This window comes from Podarcis filfolensis, assembly GCF_964270895.1.
Source record: "Podarcis filfolensis genome assembly, chromosome: 1".
In the NCBI taxonomy this organism is placed as follows: Eukaryota; Metazoa; Chordata; class Lepidosauria; order Squamata; family Lacertidae; genus Podarcis; species Podarcis filfolensis.
In genome coordinates, this window is record NC_139604.1 from 55,374,043 (window position 1) to 55,394,904 (window position 20,862).

The 20,862-nt window shown below is 43.5% G+C and overlaps 1 protein-coding gene and 1 long non-coding RNA gene across 2 annotated transcripts in view; one reads left to right on the forward strand and one right to left on the reverse strand.

Annotated features, from left to right (window-relative positions):
* LOC310746160 overlaps positions 1 to 20,862 on the reverse strand; it is a 223,564-nt gene that overhangs the window by 92,656 nt on the left and 110,046 nt on the right. The window lies entirely within an intron of this gene.
* OR6Q1 (olfactory receptor family 6 subfamily Q member 1) lies at positions 6,374 to 13,583 on the forward strand (the record flags this gene model as incomplete). The annotated part of the gene is made up of 2 exons (XM_083576583.1): positions 6,374 to 7,569; positions 12,633 to 13,583. Exons 1-2 carry the CDS (start codon positions 6,418 to 6,420, stop codon positions 13,581 to 13,583), a joined length of 2,103 nt encoding a protein of 700 aa, XP_083432709.1. The 5' UTR covers positions 6,374 to 6,417.

The window sequence follows — 20,862 nt, forward strand, 5'->3', positions numbered from 1 at the left end:
ACCGTGTGATTTCTGTTCTCATCCTGAAGCAAAGTTCTTAACCCAGGGTACTATTTCTGGGTTAGCGGAGTCTGTAACCTGAAGAGCCTATAACCCGAGGTACCACTGTATTTACAAGCCAGGCAATGGGCTCCTCCTAAGGTCTTAGGATATCCTGGGAGGGTGACTTCAAATGTCAGATTGAAGAACATAAGTGGGATCAAATTTGGATAAATGCTTCATTAAAAATTACCTCCTAGGATTCAGTAATCCGCTCTAAAAATGATACTAGGGTGGATGTCCTCTTTCTCAATGAAGTAATAGTTCCACTGCAGATCTAAAAGGTCCTAACCTTTTAGGTATCTGGAGGGGACCCACCAAATATGTGAAAATCCAGATGGAATGCCCCAGGAGCATTGAGAACTTTCACTGCGGATTCTACAGGAATAGTGAAGCAGCGCCCTGGAAAAGAAAAACCACTGCTGCAGTGATACATGTATGTACATACTGATGTGACACGAAGCATCTATTATTTATTATATTTATTAGTTGCAGGGCTGGCCCAAAATATTTTGGCACCTGAGGCAGGCCCCCAAATGGTGGTCCCCCTCCCTGCCAGGGAAGGAGGAGTGAAGGAAGATCTACATCAGGAACAAGTGGGGAAGAAATATCAACATTGGGATCTGCGCCCAGGTGGATCCTGTTAACTCAGGTGGTGACTTCACCTTGCCTAATGGGTGGGCTGGCCCTAATTAGTTGTTGTTTTTACAAAATTGAAACTCAAATTGACTTACCAAAAAGCAAATAAAACAGGTATAAAACACCACTTTGAATCTATTGTGTTGGTGTGAATGTGACCATTTGGGCACAGAGTTTCATATGTGGTGTTCCAGGATACTGGCAAAGATTCTGGCAAAGAATCTTTCAAGATATCACTGCTATTCTGAACCAGATAGGTGTGGGTTTTTTGGACCCAGGGCTCAAAGTCTACATCTGGGCTGTCATGCAAAGATATAATTCATTTTCTACTAGCTGCCACAGGACTGGGAATTGTTCACCAAGTTGATTGTAAGGTGCTGGTGGGTGGTTCTTTTATTTTTTAAAATTTTTATACCGCTCTTCATCAGTAGATCTCAGGACGGTTCATGGCACTAGCTGGAAAATTAACACAAAGCCACTGTGCTCTTAGAGGAGAGCACAGTGCTCTTGCATCAATTTGGCTCCTTTTTTGCATTATGTGATTAGTCGGGGAGGTTTCGTTAAACCTCTGGATTCCTACAGAACATTTTGGCTGGACTTATCACCAAGGCACCTATTATTTTAATATATGACTGTTGTCCTGTGTTTTATCATGAACTTGTGGCCCTTTTTATCATATACCCTCTGGCGCAATACTCCTATGCATATTGTTTTTTGTTACATGATTTTTTTCCTGTATTACTGCTGCATGCATGGATGGATGGATGATTAATGTGTAACGTTATAAAAAGCAAATATTAAAAGTATAAACCTCTATATTGGATAGTGCCTGTAAGGAATAATCCACAAAGCAGTTCAGAAAGTGCTTTATGGTCTTTGTTACTGTTTTCAAAAGTCTGTGAAAAGATAAATATTTATTGCAGAACTACTTAGGTAGATCCCTGCCCTCCTTTTTCCCCTTAAAAAAAATGAAGAACCAACTTTGAGCTATCCACTTTCTCATATCAATATCCTTTCACATCAGGAACATTTTCTTTTTGGAAATGTATGCTCCCCTTTGTAAATCAGTGAGCCATATTCCTCCTTCACTCTGTTGTTCCATTTCCATGACTTTCAAGCTACCCAAAGCATGATCAGAACTAAGACCACCAAGGTCATAAGGGAGGCATTGAACTATGGAAGCAATAATCATATTTCCATCATTGGGGCATAGTGTGGTGGTATTGTTAGATCAGAAAATCTCATACATAAAACTACAGAGGTTGTGTCTAATTTCTTTCAATTCACTGAAAGAGAGAAAACAGGACAATTTACCCCCTTTCCACATCTCAGAATTGAAAATGGGATGGGGACATATCTCCAGATGATTACTTGGATGATTATTACTCAGAACCCAGATTATTACTCAGGGGACTTGTTAAGTTTTTGTTTCTTCAGTAAACAAGGTCCTGGAGTTTATCACTGTGATGATCACTGTGTAGAAAGAGGAAAGGAGCATAGGAAGAAGATAACTTCACTAAGGGCCCTCCAATGCGTGCCAGCACCTGCATAGAGTGGGGTGGGTGGGTTGTGGGGTGGAAAGAGACTGGATCAACCTCTATCTGTCCATCCTGTTGAAGGGCAGCCATGGTATGCAGCTTTCAGGATGGGTAGGAAATTGCAAAAAAATACAACTAGCAAGCATAGGGCTAGTTAGTGCATGAAGGGGTAAAGGACCACAGAGAGTTATATTGCTAAATAGACTCAGCTAGGTCACACCCCCTCTCTTCTGGAGAGGGAAGAAGTGAAGTCTTTCCATCATGCAACAATACGGTCATGTGTAAGCTTGCTCCCAAACTTACAGCACATGCCTGGACCTTTATTCTGGACTTTCTACCCAAAAGTGTTATATGCCTCTATTAGCCTTGCTGCTGCATGGCACAATGCATGACTGAGACCTTGAATCTGTAAGTAAGGCATTTTAAACTTACTCAGCAGTGTGTAGTCTGCTGATTGCAAGAGGAGTAGAACGTGGTCAGCTGCTGTGTGTAGCTGAACAGAATACAAATGGTGCAACAACCTGTATTCCTAACATTGTACTACAGCTTAACTCTGCTACCTGGGTGCTCTCTCTGTAGGAGAGTGCACAATGCCCCACATTTTGAATCCAGGTACCCAGCTGGTTTCTTTTGTTGCTCACCCACACATGTGGGCTCACAAGGATTCATATAGCTTAGTTAGCATGACTCTCTTAATCTCAGGGTCTTAAGTTTGAGCCCAACTTGGGCAAAAGCTCCCTGCATTGCAGGGGGTGGAACAAGATGACCTTCATGGTTCTTTCCAACTCTACATTTCTACGATTCTAAGACCTATTTAATTCTCCCACAGGAATTTCCCTGCATGTTTGCAGCCTTCAGGGGAGCCTGCACACAAAGCCTATCACAGAAGGCCTCCCCCCCCCATTTGGTTTGTCCTCCTTAAGTCAGGCAAGACCAGCCTCTTCATTAGGGTCACCCCAGGCTGATTATGGAGGACTGAGAAGGTTTGCAGATTATCTTGTTATATTTATGTGGTTGCCACCTAGTGGCCAAAAGGCAAAGGTATGCTAAAAACTCTGTAACAGAAACCAAGAAGTTAAACTAGCTATTGCTCATCTTGCTGGTGTAGCCTGCATTTATTATACATATGAATGCATTGACAGTGAGCCTAGTGAGGAGTTGGAAGATCACCAATTTCTGGCTTCCCTGCATGCCCCTTTCCACCCACACAGACACCTGCTGCTGCAGGAGAACCACTTTCCACAGTGGGATCCCACTGGGCTGCAGTTTGTCTGTTGAGTACCAGAGTTGTGTAGGTGCAGCAGCCAATCATCTGGATCAGTCCCTATAGAAATGTCACTCTCTCAAGAGGATTCAAAGGCCTCAGGTGCCCTTATAAAGTGACGTCTCTCTACTCCAGAATTTTTTATACTTGAATACCTGATCTGTTTTCCAAGTAGCTCATCAAGGGATAATTGGGCTGTGAATCTTTCACCCATAAGAAACAAAGTGTGAATCTCTTGGCCCCCCAGCTGATCTTATATAAAGCCAGCAGCTCCCCTGTTCAGTTTGCCTGCTGAGATGGCCAAAGGCATAGCTATGCATAGTCAGGTCTTGGGGGTTGTAATTTGTGGCGTGTGACTGATGCTCTGAGCAGTTAGAAAAGAAAAGCTGAGTGGGCCAGTTTTTGTCAAGCTAGATCCTGATTCTACTTAAGGATCGGGCTCATGGAGTCTGTAAGCAGAATCCTTCTCTGCATGCAAACATAGCCCGCAGTAAAACAGGAGAAAAACCATTTTGACTGACTCCTTGCTCTTGACCTGAAGTCAGCTTGGCTGGCGAGTAGAGGAAGGGGTTTTGTGCTTTATTTCTGCAGAGGCTACATCTCAGTGAATGCAAGATTGGCCTTGTGATTTAAGGTATGTATTCTCTCCTCTCTGATCCCAGTTTGCTATGAGGACACAAGCTTAGTTTTCTTTCATTCTTATCAGAGCCTTCCAAGGCATTTTGCTGTGGGAGGCAGAAACATGCAAACACTTTCCCCATGTAACGTCATGTGTACATAGTACTGAAGACTGGTTTTCCTGGGAGTGAAAATACAATGATAAAAAATTAAAAGCCTAATAATTCACGCTCCTTCCATGACACCCAAAAATGGTTTCCTGAAATTTAAAGGCAGGGAAGTTAACATTTTTCTGTCCTTTCCCATGGCTACCCAAGCCTGTATCTACCTGCAGAAATTGGTTAGCTCCCAATACCACTCCTGGTAATTGACAAAACCAAAGACAATTTCTGAAAAGAAATGCTATAGGAATAAGCATGTGTATTAGGAACACATGTGTAATGTGCTTCAGCAGCAGAATGCTGTTATCAACTTTTGTTTGTATCATTTGAATTTCACTTTCATTTGGCATTCCAGGCTTATGTTCTTTCTTTGACTCAGAAGATCAGAACAAAATATGGTGTAAGTGTGCACTGTATAACATAAAAGGATCTGCTTGCATTTGTTCTGGAAAGGTTAGCCATTGAATCAAGCATGGATTAATACAGAAGATGGAGTTGGATTGACTTCCAAATTGATGTTCAGGGTTCCATCTTGAAGATGATTTGATCCCTCTTCTCATTTGCATTCCTTTAACAAAGTTACATATTATGTTTAGATCCCCACTGAGTGTGACACCGGAATATTTGTTTTTCTGTTCACAATCTTACAGAGTTAAGCACATCTACAAATATTATTTAATGGGCTTGATTCTGCTTTGGGTTGTGGCAGTGTGCTTTACTAAGCAAAACAGGAAGTTGCCTTTATAATGAATCAAATTATGAGTTCATGTAGCTCAATATTGTTTTTGCTGACTGGCAGTGGGCTTCAGGCAGGAGTTGTTCCCAGCCTTTACTGGAGATGTCAGGAATTGAGCCCTAGACTTCTACATGCACAGCATGTGCTCTGCCACCAAGCTATGGTCCTCTCCCAAATAAAGTCTTCCAGAAAATGAGTGATGACTCCAGCTTTTAACTATATGAATATTAAGTGAATCTTAATTTGTAGTTTTCATGGATTGTACAAAAACTAATTCCCATTAAATGTTGCCCATGAATGTTGCATGAACAAAAGGCAACTACGCTGTTTGTTGCTTATCAGAGTTATCCCTCCTGGTTTTCTTTATATATTGTTTTAAAAGTATATGCTGTCCCAGATTTTTCTTACACTCCACCCAGGGTCTTTTACACAATTCTGTTGACTAATTGCCACATTTCAGTTTCTTCAGCCTCATATATTTTTCTGTCTTTCTTAGGACAAAGAAAATATAACTAAGGGTCCCTAGGACCAAAAGCATAAACTTTCCTCAGGTGTTGGATTTTCTCACTCCATCCAAAGACAGCTGAAAAAATAAAATTGGAAAAACAATAAATAAATAAATAAATAATTGAGCAGTTGCAATGGATTTTCAACTGGTGTCCCATCTTCTTTTTAGTTTTCTGATTAATATTGTTTTGTTTTGTCTCATACTTTTATCAGTGTAGTTTATGTTATATACACGGAAAAGAATATGGTACCTTTTTATATTTTGTTTATGCTTTGATTCTTCAAGACATGAGGGGCAGGGGATTAAGTTCTCTCTGTGAAGTCTTGCAACTTGAAATCAAATGTCAAGACTGGGGAAGGAATAATTTCTGTTCGACAAGGAGCAATAGGAGTTTCTTTCCCCAGTATCTCCAAGTAGGGCTGCAAGATACTGGTAATCCTTCCTGAAACTCTGAAGAAGCACTTCCAGTCAGTGCAGACAAAACTGAGCTAGATGGGAAGATGGTCTGACTCAATATAAGGCAACTTCCACTGCTACTATGCTAATACCCCAACTAAGAGGTTGGAGATGGAGGCTTGACTGAGTCGTGCCTATTAGGAACTTGGGTTCCACCAAAGTAAGATTTTGAATTGTTGAACCAATCTCAGAAGGTGATTCACATAACTATATCCCGGTGGTTTCAAAACGCTGTTGAATAGATTTTGTGAATGATTCAACACTTCTCCACTTTGTGAGTCACTACAACCAGGCTTAACCCATCCTTGACAAAAATGTCAAGAATATGGTGAATTGTGATTTTGGCAAAATATACAATGTCCGTTACACCTCCTAAGTGACCAAAAAGCCAAACTGGGTTGACTTCATTGTCTATGAATGAAACTTGAAACTTACTTGTATCATCATGAGACAGAATTATGGCTTTGTTCAAACCAAAGATAATGAAAGTGGACTCAGATGTCCTTGATCTGGTCATTAGAACAGCAAATACTGGGATTTTCCATTTGGTTTCTCTTTATCACCAACACATCTTTGTCTGTTTCTCTCCCCCTCCAAAAACCCCAAAAACAGGAGTTTTTGATGCTGGCTGTACATGCAACACCAAGACTATGCTGAACAACACCTCGGCCCCTGAATTCATCCTACTGGGCTTCTCTGGATTCCAGGAGTTTCAGATCCTGTTGTTCTTCAGTTTCTTGGTAGTCTACCTCTTCATTCTCCTTGGCAATGCCTTGATCATTCTCCTCTCAAATATGGATGTGGCTCTACATGTCCCCATGTACTTCTTCCTGAGCAATTTCTCATTCCTAGAGATGTGCTACACCTCAGTCACAGTTCCCCGGCTGCTGGGGGACTTTCTCACTGGCCCCCAAGCCATCTCCTTGCAGGCTTGCATCACCCAGATGTATTTCTTCTTCTCACTTGGTACCACAGAATTTTTCCTCTTGGCTATTATGGCCTATGACAGGTACTTAGCCATCTGCCAGCCACTGCAGTATCCTGTGCTCATGAACAGCTGTGTCTGTGCTTGCCTAGCCTACAGTTGCTGGCTAGGGGGCTTCCTGACCCCCTTCTTGCCCATAGCCTTCATCTCCCAGCTCCCCTTCAATGCCAGCAACCAGATCAACCACTTCTTCTGTGACACGAGCCCCTTAATTAACTTATCGACTGGAGACACCTTCATGGCTGACACAATGGTCTTTCTTGTCTCTGCAGTGATTGTGCTTGTGTCCTTTCTCCTGACTTTGACTTCTTATGCCCTGATTGTTTCTACCATCTTGGATCTCCCATCTGCTTCTGGAAGGCACAAGACCTTTTCCACATGTGCCAGCCATCTCACGGTGGTCACCATCTTCTACAGCACTGTCATCTTCATGTACCTCTGTCCACATTCCGGTCAGACTTCTGAACTGGAAAAAGTGGTATCTGTGTTCTATACTGTCATCACCCCAGTGCTGAATCCCATCATCTATACCCTCAGGAACAAAGATGTGAAAAAAGCCTTGGGAAAGGTCCTCAGCCGAGTAAAAAACACATGTCTGAAGAACACACAGAGAACTGCCCTTATTGTATTGTCATGAACCTCGGCATACTCAAGTTGTTTGTGCATTGCTGTGAATTTGCACTGAGAATTTTGTAACAAGACAGGTATTTGTTAAATGCATTTTAGTTTATATTAAAACTACATTTCAAGGTCTTTGTAAAGAAACATGGCGGCATCCCAAAAGAGTCATCTAAAAATAATTACAAGCAATATATTATCAACACACAATTTGTGCTGAGCACTTGTCTGCAGGGGTCTTTTGTTGTTGGGGTCCATTATTCTTTCAGTGACAGACATAAAAAAACTCATGCACTAAAGCCAGGTTAGGGAGATCTTTCATAAGTTCAGGACATTTCTTTTCTACGCAACTGTCATTTTCTGATATATTTACATTACAGTAACCCTTAGCCAACGTTTGCTTAGGTGTTCCACATGGGCATGATAAATGCTCCAAGCTATTAGGACAGAATACTAGCAGTGATGGTGAGCATGACTGAGTAAAAAATATTAGAGCTGAGAATTTGAAATACACATTCAAGAGAAGCAGCTGCTGTTGCCTTTGCACTTCAGCATGTAGAAACCACACATTTGAATGTTCTCCCTCACCACCACGAACACATACATACACACACCTTATCAGGGAGAAGGGTTCTATCATAGTCTTCTTGCAGGCATGCCCATTTTCTATTCTTTGGAATTTTCTTTATATTCAGCCATACAATACTATCCTCTGCCACCTGAAGTGGTCAATTCCACCAGAAGAAGCACTTGTTTCTGCTGATCATGGAACCTAACTTGCAAGGTGGCTATGGATGATTGCAGTCATGAGCTGGTTCTCTGTAGTATCTGGCAAACATCGTGCAACTGCTGGTAGTAATTTTCTCACATTGTGTCTGGATTAGAGATGGGAAGGCCTGGAAGAAAACTGGAAAAATGGTCTCCACCCCAATTTTTCGGTTTCCCCCCAGGCCTTCCCATCTCTAGTCTGGATGCTGTAGGAACTGGCTGCCCACTTGGTGAGAGTGGGGTACACATGTCATACCTAGGATAAATGGTCGTTTGTAGCCACCATATTTTATAAGGGGAAGCTGGAATTTTGATTTCTAATCCCAATGCAGGGATAACTTTAGTCCTGGGTCAACCACAGGGACGCCATGTCTATTTCCATTCCCTTCTTAGCTCCTGTAATGGAGGTGAAATGTGATGTTCTTTAAACTCATGGCAATAAGGTGAACTAATGGTTGCCAGAGCGAATTCTTTACCCCATAACTTTCTCCATGGCCCTTTTAACTGGGTTGTGCCCATGCTCAGGGTCTTTATTTTTGTTGTCAGGCTTGTGGTTGGAAAACATTGTCCATCCAGATCAAACTGGTTAGTGACTCTGAATGGCCTGTTTTTGCCTGCCATTGTAGAATATGGCTTCACTTGCTTCCATGAGAAGCCCCATCAAAGGCTAAAAAGAAGTTGGGAGCATGCTTTGGGTCAGTTCACAAATCCACATTCATTCACTTTAGCATCGAATGGGGACATGCAAGGGTGGATCAGCCACTGTAGATATGATACCCAGACTTCTGCCTAGTGTTCTGCTTTTTGATTGAGTCAGTTCACATATTCAGCTGCTAGTTATCAAACGTACAGTGAACAATTTATTTGAGTGACCAAAGCTCAGTGCTGATTCAATTCCTGGCATATCTCACTTCCAAAGCTCTTCCAAAGCAGGCTGAGAGAGAGATCTGCCTGAAATCCTCAAGGGCTACTGCTGGTCAAAGTAGACAAAGCTGGGGTGGGTGGGCCAATGATCTGACTGTAAATGGCAGGTTCCTATGCACTCATCTTTTTGAGTCAAAGGCTTGGAGCTTTCTGTAGAGCAATGAAAATCACTGATAAAATACCAGAATTATTAGAATGGAGAACCAAATTTCTTGAATTTCTTGAATTTGCGGAGATGGCAAAATTAACAGCATCAATTAGCGGCTACTCTAATCAAAAAATTAATAGAGTAGGAATAAATGAAAAAAGTCAGTGCTGGAGCTTAATAATTAATATGCAAAAGTTTAAAAGGCACAAGGAGATAGGATAATAATATATTAAGAATGGAAAAACAAATAAAGTGAATAACGCAACAATAACAAAAATAATAGTAGGTAAAGAAGATTGCACCCGGGTGGACGGAAGGACTGGGCTGTGGGGGAGGGAGGTGAAGGGATTAATTGAAATTGTTAAAGATTGGTATAGGATTTAAGAGATTTAAATTTTATAAAGATTCTATAAGAAAAGCAGAAATCAGCAAGAAATATCAAGTAAAGGTATCAGAGAGGAGATCAGTGTAAATGAAAGCATGATATTTATGGTTTTGTTACATATGATTTTATTTTGGAGTTGTCTGTTTATTTTGGAGTTTGTTTGTTGTAAAGAATGTATATTATGTGAATAAAATAATAAAGGATTTGGAAGAAAAAAGAAAAGAAAAAAAAACACTGCAAAGTGCTAATGAATGGGCATAAAAGATGTGCTCTCTACAATACACATCTGCTGCTTTGTACTTTGAGCTCCATCTGCAGATGTTTATTTAAAAAAAATTACCATAACTTTGCAAACACACACACACACACACACACACACACACACACACATCTCACCTATGTGCCTTGGTGTTCCCTAGCTACTCATTAGAGAGTCCATTCCCTGGTGTTGCAGTAAGAAGAAGGTTCATGCAACTACATTGTGAGTCATTTTTAGAGGGCAGATCTTCCTGGGGGTTTAGAGTCACCCAGCAAGCATGACTGTGAGGAAGTGGTATGATCTAAGGAGGAGAGACCATCCCAAGCAGTATCTCTTCACTTTATCTTCAATTTAAAGGCAAGCAGAGCTGGACAACTTTGTCTTTAGAAGCATGGGTGGTGAGTACTCTTAGCCTAGGGCAACTACTTTTAAAGAACTGCCATACTGAATGAAGTCTGTAATCCAGCTTCTTCCAGACTCTTGATTTTAAGACCTGGTGGAAGACCATTGAATTATTCCACTTGGCCACTGGACACTGCCCCCAAAAATGGGTATGGGGAACATCCAAATGCTTAGGAGAAGGTCACCTGAAACTATGCATTAGATAGGAATGGAAAAAACCAAGGGTATGTCTTCCTTGTCTTCAAAGTCAGCTAAACATGAGAACATCATCTATCCCACTGAAATCTCATACATACAATTTACTGCTAATAAGAACATGTAGTTTTTAGGTATACCCATCCCTGAAACACCTGTCAACCTTATTAAGTACTTGACTTTGATGAGGTCATATTCACAGCCTATGGGTTACTGATGCTTTGGGTATAGGGAAAAACACATGCCTGTCATCAGTCACATTGACAAAGGGCTGGAGTAAATTTTTGCAGGGTGTGGACAATCAAAAGCAGAAAAAAGATAGTATCACATAACCTATGGGTTGGAAGGTACCAATCCATTTAATCTAACCACCACTGCCTCTCCCCCCTTCAGCCACCTCAAGGCAACAGTGGTGCATTCAATCAAGCTATTACGTTTCAATCAAGCTTCCTTGATAAGCATTTGTTGACCTCTCAGATGATTCCAGATCAGCTGCTGCCTTTGAGAGCAAAACCCTGACATGCTTTTTTCATGCTGTGTTCTGGGGTTATCAGCTTGAGCCAGACTGAATTGTCCATGCTGGAAAAGAAAGCATCCACCCAGCCTTCTTTAGAGCTGATTTGGATATGTGTGTGTTTGGAGGGGGGGACTGCACTTTCTGAACTCAAAATGCATTCTTACTGGCCATACAGCTCTCTGATTATTCCACCTTGCATCTAGATCAGTTTTGCCCCATGGGATGAGGAGCACACATCTGTTCCCCACTTGTTTCCATATGAATCAGTCCTTAGATTTAGACATTTTTTCCTATTGTAACTGGAAAAAGTTATCCATGAGCTCTGGCTAGGGGAGAGTTCCTTGATGCCAGGAGTGGGGAGCCTGTGACCCTCCAAACACTACTGGACTCCAACCCCCCATCAGCCTCAGCCAGCAGAGCCAATGCTCAGGTATGATGGGAGTTGGAGTCCAACAACATTTGGAGGCCCACTGCTTCCCCATACCAGCTGCACACCATTAATAGCTCAGAAGTGAGCCCAGGAAACAAAGTAAGATTCTGCCTTGAATCCTATAACTGGTTTCCTGGGAGTGAGCCCCATTGGCTTCAACCCTGAGCAGACATGTGTAGGATTATGCTGTTAATGGATCTCACTTTACACCAAAGGTGCTACAAATAAACCGTCAGATGACTGACTTCTGCCATAACAGAACCCTAGAATGCACCTGACCCTCTCTGTTGTGCTAGGATGACAGAGAACTTGAATCCAAACCTAAATTTATAGTATGTCTTGAATTCCTCCTGCATAATAATGACAGTCTGGAAGTCATCCCATTCTTAGGGATGATTTAAAGTCTATCGGAATAATTCCCTTTAACCTTGTGAGAATAGGAACCTCCATTTTCTAAGACCCCACCGTTGTTGTGCAGAAAAGCTTTCAGAGAAGCGTCCATAGATCACTTGGATTGTCCCCTTAGTTTTAATCCTTACTACAGGGTTGTTGTAAGTGGCCCAGAGTTAACACAAGGACTTGACATTAGCTCAGTGGCAGAGCTTCTGTTTAGCATAAGAAGAGCCATGCTGGATCAGACTAAAAGCCAATCTAGTCCAGCATTTGGTTCTCACAACAGTCAGCCAGAGGCCTATGGGAAGCCTGAGCACAACAGCGCTGAACGCCCTCTCCACTTGCAATTCTCAGTGTAGAACAAAGGGATAATGGCTAGTGGCTGTTGATTGGCTAGCAGCTGTTGGTTGTTCCATGTGCTACATACTGATCCACATTGGCTCTTTAGCCACATTGCCTTGGTCACTTCTTGGTGCAAAGGGGGCTTAGAAAAATTGAGAGAAAATAAATGGTGTGTGCGTGTGAAAGAGAGAGAGAATCTACCTTATTTTAAAAATAAAATCTACACAAGATCTGAATGTTCAGAATTAACCTTCTGCTTTTATCCATGGGGCACAATAGCCTAACAATGCTGTGCCGGTCCTCTTAGATGCAGCCTCAACATGAGAACTGGACCCTTGTGGAAGAGTTTGTCTTGCTGGGCTTCACAGGCATCAATGAGGGGCGCCTGCCTCTTTTTGCCTTCTTCCTGGTCATGTATTTGCTGACCCTGACTGAAAATGCCATCCTGGTCCTGGTGGTGGCAACAGAAAGGCGCTTGCATACCCCCATGTATTTCTTCCTCCTCCACCTTTCATGCCTGGACATGTGGTACACCTCCCTCACCGTGCCCAAGATGCTGGCCAGCTTTGGATCTCCTGGTGGTCGAATTATCTCCTATTCTGCCTGCTTGGCCCAACTTTACCTCTTCACCTTCTTGGGTAGCACTGAGTGCTTCTTGCTGGCAGCAATGGCCTATGACCGCTATGTGGCTATTTGTGTGCCTCTGCGTTACCAGGAGATGGTAGGCCGAGATGCTTGCATGCTTCTGGCTGCTGGCTCATGGCTAGTGGGATTCCTCACCCCAGCACTGCCTATCTACTTCATGTCCCAGTTGACTTTCTGTGGCCCCAATGTTATAGACCACTTCTTCTGTGATGCTTCTCCACTCATTGTCCTCTCATGCACTGATGTCTCCCTGAAGGAGACGGTTGACTTCCTGGTCTCGCTGATGGTGCTCCTGGTTTCCTCTGTTGTCATTGCAGTATCGTATGTCCGCATTATCTCCACAGTGCTGAAGATTCATTCCGTCGGAGGGCGCCGCCGTGCCTTTTCCACCTGTACTGCCCACCTGACAGTGGTGTCCATCTTCTATGGGACACTCTTCTTCATGTATGTACGTACTAAGGTGGCCTCATCGATCAACCTCAACAAGGTGGTGTCAGTATTTTATGCAATAGTCACCCCTGTGCTCAACCCCCTCATCTATAGCCTACGGAATGCAGAAGTGAAGGGGGCCTTATACAGGGTTATTTCCAAGACAAAGCAGCTTGCAACGTGACAAGAACACAACCTGATTTCTTCTGGGGGGTTGGGGGGATATTTTGCAGCATAAGCCATTCCTATCTACCTGAGAACCATTCTTAATAGCTCCCTTTGCTCCACTCTTCTTGTTCCAATCCCAGCTTAGCTGAGGGATCACAGGTAAGCTGTCACCTTTTAACCTTAGGTTGGAATTTTTGTAGATGGAAAACTATCTTACAGAATTGCTGTTAGTGCAAGATTGCTGTTGGCACGGTAACTGATCCAAATGAGAATCTACTCTAGAGTTATGGGCAGGGAGACATTTAACTGCATATTTATCCCCCCCCCCACATTTTATTTTCTGAAGAAAATGTATAACAGCTAATATTAAAAAGAAAATAAAAAAATCCATACCTCTGTATCAAAATAACAGCTAATGATATTTCAACTGATTAAACAAAAATAGCTGTACTGAACTCCTATCAACACTACATCACATTCTTCTCTATCACTTCAGCTCCATTGCTGCTTGCTCTGAGGAGTGATACAATGGTCCTAGAAATCTGAAATATACTCAGTCGCAAGTGATTTCATGCTCTTTATTCAGCTCATAGTGGTGAGGAGGAATGAATGAATGTCCCCTCAAAGTATCTGCTTTATATACATTATTTACACAATGGGCTGCACATGATTGGCTAATTCCGGAATTCTACGGTAAGCCAATCAGGTTGTGGATTCACTTTTATCTGGAGCATGATTGGGTGGTTCCTACCAACCAATCATACTGCTGCATTGTTCTAGGACCAATCAAACTGCTGCCTTTTGGATCCTATTGTTCTAGGACCAATCAGACTGCTGCCTTTTGGATCCTATTGTTCTAGGACCAATCAGACTGCTGCAGTTTGGATCCTATTCAACTCAGTACATAACAAAATCTAAATAAGTAAATCCCATCCCAGAGAAAGGCATGTATCTGTGAAACCGCTGACAACACAGCTTTCTTATCCCTACATCTTACTGACTAGACCTGGTTTTCAGTTTGGACATTTAAACATTAATACAATGTAAGTTTAACAAGAATATAGCTATGTACATGACAGCATTTCCTCCCTTTCAGCACGGGGCACAGTAAGCCATGAAGTCCCTGTGAAAACACTTTTATTATATTGGGTATTGGTGGAAGGAGTTCTGCTCCTTTCCACATGAACCCCACTCAAAAAGGAGTGGAAACAGTCCAAAGAAGATGGGAACTCCATTCTTTTCCCCTAAGATACTTGTGCATTTATGTGCTGCTGTCCCTGCCACTATTAACTGCTTAGAGTGGAATTCAACATTGCACTCTTCCCTTCTTTCCATTTCTGCTTGCCTGATTCAATGGCCCCCTCTCTCCTCCCACTGTGTGCTGTTCTGGGGTTATCCTGGACCCACTCCCAGTCAATTTCAAGGGGTGCAGAGGGAGGAGAGAAGAGAAAGCCCTGTTGCATAAGCAGAAGTCTTTGTGCAGGGCTTTTGTTGACAGGACTCATTTAATTGAATGTCACCTTTAATTTTTAGTATGCTCATTGTTTGTAGTTTAATTGTTGATGTTGTAAGCAGTGTCGGATTTACGTATAAGCTAAACAAGCTATAGCTTAGGGCCCCACTCTTTTGGGGCCCCCCAAAAAAATTAAAGAAAAAAACACCTGGATGTACATTTGCAAAATATAAGAAAAAACAAATGAAATAAAACCTACATACAGCAACAGTGTTTTGTGTTGTGTAGGCTCCTATGATGCAAGTAATGGGCCCCGCCTGCGAGCCTGCTCCCTACAATATCACTGGTTTGCTCGTTTTTAAAGGAACTTTTGTTATTACCAAATGCCAATGTGTTTACATTATTCAGTTTGTTATGAATAAAAAATCATTTTACGTTAGAGCTTAATAATTATTTCACTATTAATATATTTCTTCTTAATTGTATTTCACTATTAATATACTTCTTAATTGTATTTCAGTTCAACAATTACTTTGATAAAATACATATTTTGTTATGTGCAAATGGCTTTAGATACCTATTAGGTCGATAAATTGCCATATAGCATATATTCAACACAAAAAACAGCGACAATTTGTTGTTGACAAAGGACAGCTGGACATATAAAGGGCCCCATTACCTTCAGTAGCTTAGGGCCTCATCAAACCTAAATCCTGCCCTGATTGTAAGCTGCCTTGGGTGTAGAGCACCAGTGAGAAACCACCTGGCTGAGAACCAAGGCCCCTCCTCCCATGTGGCCTACTACTACTACTACTACTACTACTACTACTACTAATATTTATTATTTATACTCCGCCCATCTGGCTGGGCTTCCCCAGCCACTCTGGGCGGCTTCCAACAAAATATTAAAATACAATAGTTTGACAAACATTAAAAGTTTCCTTAAACACTAGGTCTCCCCCCCCCTTTTTTTGCCAAGACACACTCACTTGCCTCTACAGCTGATGTCATACATGGCATCAAGTGTGGACAGGTAAAAAGATGGCTGGGCTGGGCCAACAGGGGCTTCTGAAGCAGAGACCAGCTTCTAGGTGCTGCTTCTAGGTGCTGTGCTCTTTACAAGGGGCTCTTTCTGGCTCCCCAGGCCTGGTGTAGATAAACAGAAAAGTGGGACAGAAACGCTTTTGCTAAATATACATGCTGTCCATTTGTAGCTCATGGAGCATAAGCAAAGTCTCCTTTGCGTGGAAGTTGTCTGCCCATCAGGTGGTCCCTGCTATTCTTCTTAGGGTGCAAGATAATGATGTAGCATTTGGGGAAGAAGAGGCAAGCCAGCAAACCAGCTCCAGAAGCCAGGATGGCGAAGATCTCCACGGCCACCGTGTACTTCCCTGTGGCACTGAGATAGGAGGGCACAAAGGAGACCCAGACGAAAGTGAAGACCAGCATGCTGATGGCAATGTGCTGGGCCTCGTTGAAAGCTGTTGGCAGCCGGCGGGCTGGGAAGGCCACCCCTAAGCTGATGGTGGCTAGAAAGCCCAGGTACCCCAGCATGGTGTAGAAAAACTCAACCGAGCCTTTGTCACACTCCAGGGTCACGAGAGGCCCCCCATGTAGTGGGTTCTGTGATGGGAACGGGGGGCAAACTGTTATCCAGCAGACACATACAGCAGCTTGGACAAGGGAGCAGCCCAGAGTGATAGTGCCAGGGAGCTTGTAACCCACCCACTTCTGGAGGCAGCTGCCAGGCTTAGAAGCTCCAAAGGCCATCACCACAGTCACCGTCTTGGCCAGGGTTGCAGAGAGGCAAATGGCAAAGACCAGGCCAAAGGCAGCCTGGCGGAAGGAACAAGTGAGCTGGGATGGGTGCCCAAGGTACATCAGAGGGCAGAGGAAGCAGAGAGCCAGGGAGGTCAAGAGGAGGTAGCTGAGCTTGCAGTTGTTGGCCTTGACAACTGGGGTGTGGTGATGCTGTATGAAGATACCCAAGACTGACAGCGAGAGCAAGAAGAACAGGGAACTGCAGGTTGCCAGCACCACACCCAAAGCTTCCGTGTAGGACAAGAAGTCAAAGATGGTTGGGATGCATCTGTCTTGCTGCTCATTGGGCCATTGTCCTGGAAGGCACTCCCAACAGGTGGCACTGTCTAGAAGGGAGGAGCATGCAGAACAGGGGTGTTCACTGTTCTGGTGTATTAAATAAGGCAGGTTTTCTTTTAAAGGCAGGGATGGAGAATCTGTGGCCAGTGGTGGAGCTTCATGCTCCAGCACTGGGGGGCAGAGAGCAGGCAGGGGCGGGGCTGGCGCGTGTCCCGGGGGCATGGCACGCCACCTGTGGGGGTGTGGTGTCCAGCACAGGTGGCGGAGCAGCTGCAATGGCACCCTACCGGGATCATGCTGCCAGGGGCGGTGTGCTCCCCCTGCACTCCTCTTCCTCCGCCAGTGTCTGTGGCCCTCCAGATGCTGATTGGCTACAACCCACAGCATCCCTGATCATTGGTCAGGTGAATGGAAGCTGTTGCCCAGTAATATCTGGAGGGCCACACCTGTTTGAGGGCATGGCAATCACACACAATAATATGCAGTGGCTACAGTGATTGCATTGGTAATTTAGTTATTTGCCGCCTCCGCCACTCAGAAGGACTTCGTGAGGGAGCCTTCATTTCCTATAAGGCACATTGTTTGGTTGCATGTGGCAGTGGGTCAGGGTTGCATGCCAGTGATGGGCAGGACTGAATCTAGCTGTGGGTGGGGCCTGTGTGCCTCTTCCCCCTCCCCAGCCTGCACACACACTTTCATGTGTATACAGCCTGTGTCCCCATTCTTTCCCACACTCATACACAATCACAATCTCTGTGATCCCCTTGCATGCCTCCTCGGTTAACTGGTGCTGGAAACAATTCAGGAGTGTTCCCCACATCTGTTATAAGCAGTAAGACCCATTGCTTTAGTGGAAATCCAGTGGGGAGAAAGCAGCCCCCCTCAAAAGGAAACTTGCACCATGTGCCGTTTTGCTGGTCCTGTCACCGTAGGACTTTGATATGAAAAAACAGTACCATGAGCAAAATGATGCCTTCTGTGCCAGTCTGAAAGAAGGGGTAGGGAACATGTGATCCTCTAGATTTTGCTGGATTACAACTTCCACAGTTCCTGATAATTGGCTATACTGGCTGGGTTTGTTAGGTTGGCATCCCAGAATATCTAGAAGGCTACATGTTCCTGCACCTGCATCGGAAGCCTTCTCTTGGGCCTGGGCATTGTCCCATATTTAAAAAGTGGTCCTTTTTACCACTGCTGTCCAGAGTGTGACCTCTAATGCATGCATCTTGTTACTGTCTTGGGTACTGGGGGTGGGGATGTGGCTGGGGAGGCTGCCCGCCCAGTGGTAATCATCAGCCACTGAAAACCCAATGTCTGTTAAAGTGGTGTTTACCTGTTCCACTGGCAAACTGACCCTGGGGGCACTGCAGACAGCTGTAGCAGCAGTGTGGCTTCCCCTGCAAAGGCAGCTTCCTATATCCAGGCAGGCAGCTTTCTGAACAGATTGAACGAGGCACCTAGGAGGAAAAAGGAAATGGAAGACTGCTTGCCTTCCCCAGGTGCAGTGACATTGCGGGACCGACACTGTCTCACATGGTGAGATCAGATGATGGGTCAGTTGCTGGCCGGCAGGGGAGGTCAGCAAGCCTTCCTCACTGGCTAGAGCTATGGATTCAAGCCTGCCCAAAAACTGGCCTATCGTAGGCAGGCTGCAGGGAAAGGCCATTCACAGGAGGCAGACCCAACTCAGCCTGTAGGCTTCACTTGGGTCTGCTCTTTGGGAATATAAAGCAGCCCGCCTCCAGCCTTCTCACTCACTTTGCCATTAGAGTCAATCACTCAATCAATCAATCAATCAATCAATCAATCAACATAGTAATAAATCAAACCTTATCAAGTGTCAACCAATGCATGATTATAAAGTAAGTAAACCATATTTTTAAACTTATTTCCCAAGTTGTTGCCTTATTATTTATTAAGTGGGGTAAGAAGGGGGATGCCTTTGCGGTGTGGTGCAGTGGTTAAGAGCGGTAGATTCGTAATCTGGGGGACCGGGTTCGCGTCACTGCTCCTCCACATGCAGCTGCTGGGTGACCTTGGGCTAGTCACACTTCTCTGAAGTCTCTCAGCCCCACTCACCTCACAGAGTGTTTGTTGTGGGGAAGAAAGGGAAAGGAGAATGTTAGCCACTTTGAGACTCCTTTGGGTAGTGATAAAGCGGGATATCAAATCCAAACTCTTCTTCTTTGAAGCTGGACTTGCTCAAAACAAGGTTTTACAGCCTAATTTCTAAGCTTTAAATTTTTGTTGGCAAGGGTGGGATTTTAAAACTCTGATCAACCTGTGTAGGAGCCTGGAGGGGTAAATTGCAATTAACATACCCTTTCCTGCCCATTAAAACCCATCCCACAAAGAGAACCCCCTCAAACTGAACATGCAGGGTGGAGAAGGGAGAACAGTCTGCCTAGTAAGCAGAAATGCTTTTGTTTGCTCCATAATTTCTAGGCCTGATGTTACCTCATTAGAGAAGGGAGATAGGGAGAGGGTCAATACAAGTAAGGAACGTACCTGAGCAAGGCCCCCTGCCCACCTAATGGCATTGTCATGAATCAGAAGCTCTTTCCTCAGCTGAGGTCTGGAACGAAGAACTCCAACTTTTACAGCCCTGTAAGAGCCATTGGGCAAAATCTGCAAGTTCATAATATCAAATGTAGCCGGAATCTCACTGTTCTTGAAAAAAATCTCATCTGATGCAGTGGTAAAGTTGATATTCTTTAGGTAATGATGGACCTAAAATATCAGGAGAAAGGGAAGAAGTGGTTGTTTCTATATGTAGCTGATTGTGTGTGTGTGTTTGCTTATATAACCTGATTAATTCAGATGATGCTGATGAGAATAATAATAATTTTATTATTTATACTCTGCCCCAGCCACTCTGGGTGGCTCACAGCACATATAAAAACATAGTAAAACACGAAACATTAAATAGTCTTGACAGGAACAGGCATCAGGGAACCAACAGAAATGTGTTTTCCTACAGGGAAAGCATTACATGTTTTTTATCCTACTATATATTTTAGAAAGTGGTTTGTCTTTCTGCCCATCTGTTTTCTATTCATCTGAACACCTCTTGAGATATTGTTGCCAAATTTGACATGGTTATTCCCAAGATGCAGGCACCTGTTTTGGTTTACATTTGGAGTTCAGGTGCTGAGTCAATACGTTGGACCAAAACATCTCAAACTTCACCAGTTTGGACACCTCTGAAGATATTGCCACCCACTTTGGAACAATGGTATTGCAGGAGGCACCCACCAAGAGTGTAATCCTGCTAGCTTAAGGGGTCTGCCTTGCCATCACATTCCCTGCAGGTTACATTGGCAAAGTAGGACCCAGAAGAGCTAAAGTCTCCTGTTTTCTGCAGTGTGGTCCGGAGGAGGAGAAGGAAACACAGCATCTCCTTCCTTCTCCCTGCTTCCTACCATATAGGTTTCTGAAGACCCTAACTGATTTGAGGCTGAATCCTGATTGGATGTTCCCCAAGTCAACTCAGGTCAGGTGGTGGGCAGGGGTTATGGAGATCTCTAGAAACTGATAAACAGGCTGGAGGATTTCAGAAGGCCATTTTCGCACAACTCTAGTATCAATCAGGTGTGGCTTACCATTTATTTATTTAACAACAGTTATACACTACTTGATTGTAATAGAGCATCAAAACAGTTTACACAATAAAAGCAGGGAAATAAAATTATTAATAAAAGACGGTCAAAAACAGGTATTTTAAAAACATTCAAAACTAATT